Genomic DNA, 11,077 nt, shown 5'->3' with positions numbered 1-11,077 from the left:
AGATATATAGATATAGGTGTGTATATATATATATATATATATATATACAGGTGTGTATATGTGTGCCGTTAATTGAAGTGTTCAACGTATTTATCATATCACCTTCGTATTACAAAGTTCCGTTCATCAAAAATCTATAAATAATATAAACTGAACATGTGTCTGCTTAGTGTTGTTGTCATTGAAAAACCTTCCTCCTTCATTTCTACTGGAAAAATAAAGTAGAACAACATACTCATCTCTAGTCAACATATGTTACAAATGTTTTAATGTTTTACAAGGGCTTAGTAGTCGGAAAAGATCTGTTACCCTAAATAGATGTAATGTTTAACAAAATGTTCATCATCGTCGTTATCATCATTATTATCATTATCATCATCATTATCATCATCATTATCATCATCATCATCATCATCATATAACAATGTTGGCACCAGCATCAAGATTCTTTTTCGTTGTAACGAATAAGAAAAAAAAAAAAAAAGTAAATCAAACAAAAAAATGAACAAAAATTTAGCGCAACTTAAACGGACAAAGAATAAAATAAACAGAAGAGTTTTACACAACATCAAGATGTTTGTTGTTTAAGGGAAAAAATTTGTATTTTGGAAAAATTTTTGTTTTTTTTTGTACAAAATAATTGAAACAAACATACAACGGAACAAACGAACAAACGAACAAACAAACAAACGAACGAACATAGTCTAAGTTTTGAAAAAAATTTGTCAAAAAAACGTTACATATGTTAACAAAATTCTTGTATTGTTGGAGCATCAATTGAACATGTATGCGTATGCATGTTTATGCCTATGTTGAATGTGCATTATATGTATGTATCGCTTTCTTCTTCTTTTTTTTACATTTTACATAGCAGTTTATGTTAAAAGCAAAAAGAAATGAAATATAATTTCAGTAAATATATATATATATGTACGTAAAAGGAATTGTTTGGAGAGAAAGACCAATAGTAGTAGAAAGTTTTACAAGATACAAGAGACGGAACATAAATGGGAGATTTTTACACAATTGCGACGCCAATGAAGGAAACTTTTGAATGTCCAGAGAGAAATGATGAGAGATTGGATTGAGGAGAGCGAGAGCGAGACCGAGAGCAAGATAGAGAGAGAGAGAGAGAGAGAGAGAGAGAGAGAGAGCGAGAGAGATAAAAAAGAGCGAGTGAGAAAGCGAGAGAGATAGTGATAAGGAGAATAAAAAGAGAGGGTGAATAATACGGTGAGAGCAAAGGAGCTTAAGAACGGCAGCCTAAAAATCATACAATGGTCAGAGTGTGCATATATATATATGTATGTTCATATGTATTAAATGCAACAACAATATTATATTTAAGACTTATGAGAAGAGTAAACACAGTTTCCGTTTTTTTTTTTTTACTTTTTGTTTTTCTTATCTTTTCTTTCGTTTTTGAATTAATTTTAGCAAATTTTTTAATTATTGACTATGTATATGAAAACGAATTATTGATGATGAATTAGGAAGGGCAACACGGAGCAGAAAAAGTATAAAAATGTATATAAAATATTCTAAATAAAAATTAAAATTAAAATTAAAAAAAAGAAAAAAAAACTTTAAATATGAAAATTAAGTTTTTTAAAAATAAATATTCCACTGTTTCGTGAAAAGATTTTTTTTTTTTTTTTTTTTAGAAAAAAAAAAGGGAAAATTTGAAATTAATTATAAATGTTTTATACAAACAGTGTAACATTTAAAGACTGCACATATGTTCTATTCAAGTATTTTCTTTTTTTTTTTGGTAGCATCTTATTGGAAGTTTTTTTTTGTTTCTTTTTGTTTTTTTTTTTTTTTTGCTTTTTAGGTATCCTGGTGTTTACTGGAAAGCGTAGCTTGTTTATGGAAATATTTACAAGAGAACCAATTTACATAAATTAGAAATTTTTTTTTTTTTTTTTGTTTTTTTCTCTGTTATTTTTGGAAGAATTTAAGCCTGAGTATAATTAGTTATAACAACAACCTATTTACATGAAAGTGATACTAAAGGGCGCTAGCAGCGCAAAATACAATGCAAAAAAAATTTCTACTTGAAATTTTTGTTTTTCTTTTTCTTTTCCTTTCATTTTTTTTTTTTTGTTGGTCTTTTTTTTGTAATAGTTGAGCGAGAAAAAAAAAGAGTTTGTAAAAAAACGACACGGCACGACACGTAGTAGGGCAAATAAAGTGCTGGTGATACATACATAACATACCCCTGACAGGGGGAGCCCCGTCAACTTGCAGCCGTAAATTCGATGCGCGCCTGGAAAAACGTATAGTATGCCAGTTATTATCATTTAAAACCGATTGGCCAGCCAATAAGTTCTGAAAAAAAAAACAATTTCAACATTGCACTGCATTAGTATATAGTTTTTGTGATTTATTAATTTTATTCTTTTTTTTTTCTTTTTTTTTTTGTTTAAAATTACCTTTTCGCGATCACTTAAACGCACACTGGCACGTATGCGTCCCGCGACAAGGGCGATCTCCAAACGATCCGGTGAATTTGATTCGGCGCTTGTCATTAATAATAAGCCAGCCGGGCGAGAAGTTTTGAAACGCAATAATAACTCTTCAGTTTGAGTTTTTGCTCCTTGACCATTCCCCAACCAAACTGTCATATGTTGACTGCCATTGAAAGCCAACGTAGCCGATTCTCTACCACATGTCGGGCCATGATACAAAGTAGCAGTGCAATCGCATATCGGTCTATTCCAACCTTCTAAACATGTACCGCTATTTAAACAAGGATTACCAGCGCAAACATTCGCTTGTATATGACAAGAAGGTTTAACCGAAGCTTGAAAGAGAGAGTGTATAAAAGAAAGATTGATATTTATTTAAAGTTGAGCAAAATACATGATTTTTTTAATTATTTAATTAAAATATCGAGAAATTAATGAAATGTCATTCAAAAAACTATTCGTCGAGTCTAAAGGAATTTCATATAGGGTGTCCTTCTTAAACCAATTTTTCTTTTCATCGTCTTGATTATATTGCCGAATAGAAATTGTTCTAGCAAAATATCTTGTAATAAATAAATAAATTAAGAAATAAGTGACAAACAGTTATTTACCCGAGTCCTGTAAACGAGCATAGGCGGCTATATCGACAGCTTTGCCGCTTAATACTAAATCCCTTAAGCAGCCAACAAAACCTTGACGTAACGTTGCCGTCCATATGGCTGGCGGCCAATTTATGCTGTTAAAAGCCGGTCCCGTGCCACCCACATACATATGACCATCCAATTCCAGTATAGTACCATCGCCAGGAGTGCGAAAATCATTCCATACTCCATCCACACTGACTTTAGCATCTCGTCCGTTGCGACGCAAAATGAAATCATGCCAATCACCGTCGTCAACACGACGTCGCGAAGCTCGCACTTTAGCCGCTCCCGAACCCAAATCCAAATGTATGTAAATATGGCCATTTAACAGTTCAATAGCAAATAGGACCGGCTGAAGTGTATAAACAATATTGCATACTTAGATAATGGACTGATTGAGTATTGAAGGTATTGCCAAAGCAAAACTTACATTTTTTGATCTCGGTTGCTTTGATCCTGTTGCCAAAATAATCAAACCATTCGGTTCTTTCGTCCGAAATTTAAATGATATGGAACTTTGTTTACCCGTCTCCCAAGGTGGCAAAATCTATAATAATTAAAAACGTAAACTTTAATCAAAAAAACAATAATAATAATAATAATAATAACTACTTTCCCTTACCAAGTGTGATTCTCGGGTAGTGAAGGTAACCGGATCTTGAGGATCCCCCGATGGGCATTGATACTCTACGTTACCAGCTACTTGAATTAACTTAGACCCACTCTTAGCTAAATCGATTAAATTCAATAGGAGAGTATCTGCTGAGAATTCCACCTATTTATAAAAATCGAAAATGTTACTCGAAAATTTAAAAAAAAAAAAAAAAAAATTCATAAACGATTATTAATTACTTTTCGCAAACATCCCACAAAGTTGTTATGTACACGTGCGCCTAATAATGCGCGGGGATTAACAGCACCGCCTACATAAACCCGAGATGAAGACAACATTGTAAATTTGCCGGCAATATGAGAATGGTCGGTGTAAACATCATCGACGACGGTAACCAACTGATAAAAAAATAAAAAAAAAAAAAAATTTTTAGATTATCTCTGCTCTCTTTTTATATATATTCTCTATTATTTTTCTATGTACTCACGCGGCAAAAACTAGTGATTGAGGAAATTTCCTGTATACGCCGATGCACTGTAACTTTATGCCATTGATGATCATCGAAACGCACTTTAGATGGCTTTATATGCATTTCTTGTTTACCATTGGCCAAACCCATTGTTAAAGAGACTCCACCATCACGTAAGGCCAAATTCAAATAGTCAGTGCCATGACCTAAAATATTAAAATCATCATCATCCGAAGATAGAAAGAATGGAAAATGTTTTCTATCCAAAATAATTTATATACCTGTATAGAAAAGCAAACCGTTCGGTTGTCTGGTACGAAAGTATAAAGTAATTGCATCTTGGGCACTTACAATGGGCTCAGCACCTGTTTGCCCAAGGTCATAAGAAAGGAACTGTGTACCGCGGAAAGTAGCTTCTGACGGAGCTTTTTCTAATAAAAAAAAAAAAAAAAAAAAAAAATTGTGAACAAAATTTTCAGGCAATTTGACCCCATAGGCGGGCATAAAAAAAGTTCCTTACCTTTTTCACAATATTGTCCATCAAATTCAAGATTTCTGCACTCGCAGATTGGGCCGGAATCAGTTGATATACATATACCACCGTGCTGGCACGGATCGTGTCGCTCGCAGGCATCGGTCATATTGCCGCTATTACCGCTGCCAACAATGCCACGCAACGTATTGCGTATAACTTTCTCTTTGGGCATTTCGCCATGATCGCATGGACCATCACCGCATTTAATATCGCGCGGTTGTTTCATCTCTTGTCGCCTGGTCTGACCGCCTGGCTGATCGGCATACACCAGATTACGTATTGAACCACGAAATCGTGGCTCAAATATAACACTTGGCAATGCCAACAATGCCAATTTTGTGCTATACCAATTTGGCATCCCACCAACGAAAACATCCGAATTCGTGGTAAATTTACCAAATTGAAATTCTTTGCCTTTGGTGGTGCGACTTTGTGACACACCATCCACAATCAATGATGTTTGCTCATCATTGCGTATAACCTGAAAATGCAAAAAAAAAAAAAAAAAAAAAAGTAAAGAAAACCAATATATATATCCAATATATAATCAACTGAACTGTAAAGTCTTAGATAAATATAACATTTTTCGAAGAAAATTCACTTCATATCTTTTCGCATGAAGAATGATGTAAGAAAGAAAATAACAAAACTATTTAAGGAATTGTCAAAATTGTTTAAATTTAGTCAGCTTTCAATGCATGCGGCAGTGGAAACATCAAATCAAATTTTTAATTGATATATTTTTGATCCTCATTATGCACATTTCATCAATCTCTTATAATGACAAAGAAACGTTAACACTAATAATGCTAATGGACTTTAAAAAAGGCCAGAGTTTTAGGGTCTTAGAAAGGCACTTAATATAAGAAGAGGCTCGATCAGTAATCCTGACAAAAAAAACGCTGTGAGATGAAAAAAAAGAAGAAGACTAAATGTATTTGAATTAGATTACCGCGTTCCCGGTATTCGTAGGGATAATGAGTGCTCAATCGGTTTTATTAAAAATCAGACGGACGCACAAAAGATCAAGAGCACTTGTGATACCTAACAGTTTCTGGGAAAGGCTATCTTTTACCATAAGTTTTTCAATAATAAAGGAGAATATTTCGAACAGTAGACAGTGTGTTACGATGCCATCCGCTCCAGCATATATATCTATGATAATCGCATTGCCAGAAACTTAGTCAATACAGATGCTAGTAAGAGCTGGAATTAATTCCGCTATTAGAGTGAAACTAGTTTCGTTTGAAAGTTTCGAAAAAATATACTCACCATAGGCGAAGGGGAGCCAATGTAGTCGTAAAAGAAAAGAAACAATATTTCCAAAGCTCTGCTTAATGATCGCCAGAAGTTTTAAAATAAGTCATCCCTTCCCGTATGGAGAATGTGGTGACGTTTTAAGTTCGACGTTCTATATAACTATGTTCTATGCACCGGGGTTCATTTTGAATTAAAGCACTACTCGGCGCCCAAGGATGAGAAAGAGAAGCAATCAATTCGGGCGTAACTAATAGCATTGTAATCACACAATTCACGTCAAATTATTAAAATAATCTTAGAGGCCAAGGCATTTTAGGGAAACGCAACCTCAAGAAGAAGAAAAAGTTAAAGTTTATCAGTTGCTGTTCTTTGCTCCAGCATAACCTTAGCCATAAACGCTGTATCGGTAATTCATTTATATCCTCTTAGCAAATAATTCAAGAACTGAAATACAATAAAAAGTTTACCGCTCGTTTGCTTTCGGCATGAGAAATGATGCTGTGAAGGTCCTATAAGAGAAATTCTTTGTATCGCACTTCGGTTGAAAACAAAAAAAAAAAAGGATTCCGAAGCACATTGGAATTTTGCAGCGCAATAATATCGCTAAATATAACTCCAGAAGCAAACGCCTCTACCGCTTAGATACCTCACCCGAGCTTCATTTTCTCGGTGACTTCTCTATTTTCTCAATTGATGAGTTATTCTTTCAAACGAAGAATACATCTATCGCCCGAAGGATTGAAAAAGTCTGTAATTAATAATCGAGTACAAGCATATACGAGTGCGTAGTAAATGCTGCCTCGAAGTCTTAAAAAAGGATGGCATTCGGTTATCATGGAAATACAAAAGAAAATCATTCGGCCAAGAAGGCGAAGAAAAAGGAAAGGATAGACGGAAACTTTGCTCTGCCCTCAAATACTAGGAAATGTGCCTTAAATGCGATCCCTGCTCACTCCTGACTTATGCTTGCATATTCTTGTTACCAAAGTGAATTTCTTTTTTTTTTTTGCAAAAAGTAAAAATAATGAAAAATTAAATACGCTATATACGTATGTAAAATCACATCGAAGGAGAGATCAAATGCGCTTAGGAATGAAATCTGACAATGCTTTAGGTGAATACGGTTTATGACGCCATACTCCAACCATCAATATCAGGCAAGAATTGCATTTTAGTTTCAGTATTTAGTAATCATACCTTAACTTACGACTGCTTTTCCAATTTATATGAAAATTCTTGAGTAATTCTTTGGTAAATGAAAATTTCCAAGTCTTTTACCGCATATAGGATTTTCGTACATAAGAAGCAATAAATATTAGAGTAAATATTAATATCGATAACAGAACCTAACCATACTCATTACAAAAGCAAACAGCTGTCAACTGTACACGTGGCATACCCATTTTCAATTATACATACATAAATTTCCCTCACTTAAATCTATTTATTATGTTCTTCCAAATCTATTTAGTTGTGTTCAAAGCAATTCTCCAACTCAGTTAATATTCCTTGTTCACTGTCTGGCCCGGTGAAGGGAATACACATTACACAATATCAGAATAATCGAGTAAAACTGTTAACATCAACTTGATTTTTAAACGACGTTACGAATAAGACAAAGATACGAAGCGTTAAGTGGTAGTCAATAAAGGTATTTTTAAGAAACGAAAGATGCTAGTGATAGCTTAAGTATTCCACTGAAAAAAAAAAAAAAAAAAAAAAAATTGCAAAATGTTGAAGCGTTAATCATATTTACAAGAGATCCGAGACTCTCTGCCTCGTTCACGTTACAAGTGTGACTCTTGATGCATGTCAACTGTAGATGAATATATTAGAAGTCCTAAGGAAAAAGTGCTTCAAAAATAAATTAAACGAAGCGGAGAATCGCTGTGAAAAATATGATGAACGTAAGAGAGAATAAATTAATTAATTTTATTTAATTATTACTACTACAACTATTTTCTGAAAGGCTTAACAAGTACCCACAACTAGGTCGGGAAGAAATTCATTTCAAAGACATCGAATAGTCACAAGCAGCGTCACAAGCATGACTTGTTAATCTCAGTTATCCACCATTCTTCACTTCAAATTCATTATTACCTCTCGCCTATTATTTATCACAAGTTACTAAAAGGAAACCCGCAAATACTACGATCAAGGGGAGCAAACGTTCCCTTTGCAGCAACTGGAAATATCTATCTTAGATTAACAAAGTATTTTTTCATCGACAAGTGCTTCTCAATCGATCAATTTAACTTAACTTGTCCATGCATATGTCCTTTGAACGACTCTGCTTGAAATCCCAACTTCTGCAAAGTATTAAATTGAAAGCTGCATTCAAAAATTCAAAGGACATCATCTTAAACATACCTACAATAGTCAAAAGGAGAACAAGTAAGAAAACTATATTCGGACGCGACCGAATCTTTTATACCCATTACCGTGATCCTAAAGAAAAGGAAAATACCTAAATTTTCATACTCTACGATATTGGGCGGGCGCGGCTGGTTTTTCCAATTTTCAGAATAAAGTTGAAAATTTATAAGACGTGGGTGTTGCACTTTAGGAGTAACAAGAAGAAACCGGGCAAATGTGTTCACAGTTTTTGTTATATAGGCGTATGGGCAGATAATTGGAAAAATCGGCCACATCCCTCAATTCATTAGTGTATCATAATTTAATTTTTTTTTTTTTTAAATCTTTCTAACGCACAGAAGCAAGCTTCAAAAGCTCTATAAAGTATATAAATTCTTGACCAGTTTCAAATTCGGAACGTACATAAAAGCATATCGGTCCGCTCATCTGCCAATTTCTCAGTCTGCGCAGCTATCTGGTATCTGTAGCAAACATTTTTCCGTTCGCAAAAATCGCCTACAAAGATGCATAAAGAATTTGAAAATGACTGAAACTTTGCAAAGATCGCGCCTGCAACGCCAACATGCTTATCTTACAAAAACTGTGAATACCTTTGCTTACCGTGCTTGTTGTTCCTCATAGAGTACAACACATCCGCCATATAAGTTTCCACTTTTATCCTAAAAATAGCAAAGTCAGACGCATCCACTTAATATCATAGAGTAGGAAAATTTAGTTATTTTCCTTACTTTTAGAATTACGATGATGAATATAAAGGATTCACTTACTACCAAATATAATTTTCTTACTTGTTTTTTTTTTTTCGGATTTTCATTTTTTCTTTATCTACATTTATCTCACCCCACACTAAAAAGCCGTACAAGTTAATGCAGTTAATTGCGCTTAATATTTATAAAAAGAGACGTAAGTATAATTGGCACTTGATTAAATTATTTGGAAACGAAATACTTAAGCATGTTGTTCATGTTGAAATTTTGTGCTTAGAACTCACCTGCACCTTATGCCAATGACCATCATGTAGATCACGGCCGACTGTTATAATTTGTGCCCCTCCACCCAAATTGTAACGTAGACGTAAAGCACCCTCGACTAATTTCAGCTCAAAGAAATCATAAGTACCACCATCGTCTGTATATAAGACCAAACCGTTTGGCTGTTCAGTCTTAAATTCCAGCTCCAAGCTTCCGTTAAGGCCCACATACCATTTACGGAACTGGGCGAATGAATTTTGAGAGCCATCCAAATGAAAAGCATGTACGGCGCAGCTCGTTAGTGACAACAATACAAGCACAAGCATTAATAATAAGTTATTGTTCTTGTTGTTATTTTTGTCGTTGCTTTGATGAAAGCGTAACGTTTGAGGAAATAGATACCGCTTTAAAGTGGTTATTGTTGTTTTTGTATATGCTATTGTTGTTCTTGTTGCTATTTTTGTTAATATTGAATAATGCATAATTTGTTGTTGTTGTTGTTGTTTTTGTGTTTGTGTTAATGTTTGTATCGATGTTGGCGTCATTTGTGTTCTCGTTGTCGTTGTTACTGATGTAGATATTGCTTGAAATTGCGATTGTTGCCTGTTATTGTTGTTGCCCTTCTTATTTCGTGTTGCTAATGATAATGGCGGTAATTTTGATTGGTTTCTATGACCTCGTTCGAAATCCGTAGTCGTTTGCATTCCTCTAATGGTTAGGTCTGCAAGCATTTTATGATTTTTATGATTAAAGAGAAAGGCAACAGCAGCAGCAGCAGCAGCAGCGGCGGCGGCAGCAATCTAAATGGTGCCTCTATACGTAAATAGACATCGCAGTCATAATCACATAACGTCACATAAACGTTGTTAGATGATATTATCTTTGTTTACTTAGAGGATTTGTTTTTTTTATTTGTTTATTTTTTTTTTTTGCTATTTTCCCTTTTTATTTTATTTTAGTTTTCTAATTTTTTTTGCTTAATATTTGATATGTTGTTTTTCTTCGAAATGATGTCCTTGGCGTGTCGCCATATCACGCCAAGAAAATTAAAGGTTTTTTTTATTTCTTTTAATCTTTTTTCGTTCGAGTTTTACAAATTAATTTTCAGGTTAGTTTTACTGCTTGTTTACGTTCGGTTTTCATGTTTGCATTAATTTAGGATTTTTATCTTTTATTATTTGTTTTTTTTTTTTTTTGTATATTTTATCTTCCTTTGTATTTTATATTTGCCGCACTTTAGTTTTAGTAGTACGAGTAGGTCAGTCACTACATGCACACGTTTATGCTTGAACGAGTTATGAGAAACATGTCACAGTAGACATATTTAAAACATCTGTAGGCACAAACACACCACCACATATGTAAGATTAATAGATTAATAAAGTTAAGAAAAGATAGTAAGCGAGAACAAATGAACGAAACCAAAGCGAGAGAGTTTATTTATTTATTTATTTATTTTTGTTTTCTTTCTTTCGTTCTTTCTTTTATTTTTGCTGATTTATTTGTGTGCGTATAGAGGTTAACTAACGGCATTTAATGAGTAAATGGTATAGTAGTACAATACGCTTATGTTATTTAGTTGTTGTTTTTGTTTTTGTTGCTGATTTACGGAGCTTCTTTTATGCGGTTTCTCATGCTCCAACACATTTGCTCTCATGCTCTTAAATAAAACCGAGCAACACTACGTATGAGTAACACGCGCAATAAAGCACGCGTATATTTACAATACGAACTGATG

At 33.8% G+C, this 11,077-nt stretch overlaps 1 protein-coding gene across 1 annotated transcript in view; it reads right to left on the bottom strand.

Annotated features, from left to right (window-relative positions):
* The window catches only part of LOC119638814 (neurexin-3), a 31,811-nt gene extending 21,984 nt beyond the window's left edge, over positions 1-9,827 (bottom strand). Inside the window, exons 1-10 of the mRNA XM_038035841.1 lie at positions 9,360-9,827; positions 4,718-5,213; positions 4,479-4,628; positions 4,216-4,403; positions 3,968-4,126; positions 3,738-3,890; positions 3,546-3,662; positions 3,083-3,467; positions 2,436-2,806; positions 2,083-2,331 (exon numbers count right to left, since the gene is read on the bottom strand). Coding sequence (XP_037891769.1) covers positions 2,083-2,331; positions 2,436-2,806; positions 3,083-3,467; positions 3,546-3,662; positions 3,738-3,890; positions 3,968-4,126; positions 4,216-4,403; positions 4,479-4,628; positions 4,718-5,213; positions 9,360-9,821 — 2,730 coding nt within the window. The 5' untranslated portion in view covers positions 9,822-9,827. The remainder of the gene's footprint in view (positions 1-2,082; positions 2,332-2,435; positions 2,807-3,082; positions 3,468-3,545; positions 3,663-3,737; positions 3,891-3,967; positions 4,127-4,215; positions 4,404-4,478; positions 4,629-4,717; positions 5,214-9,359) is intronic.
* Between the last annotated feature and the right edge of the window lie 1,250 nt (positions 9,828-11,077).

This window comes from Glossina fuscipes, unplaced genomic scaffold, assembly GCF_014805625.2.
Source record: "Glossina fuscipes isolate IAEA_lab_2018 unplaced genomic scaffold, Yale_Gfus_2 110, whole genome shotgun sequence".
NCBI classification, from domain to species: domain Eukaryota; kingdom Metazoa; phylum Arthropoda; class Insecta; order Diptera; family Glossinidae; genus Glossina; species Glossina fuscipes.
The sequence above is the reverse complement of the archived record's forward strand: the minus strand, read 5'-3'. Positions and strand labels throughout refer to the sequence as shown.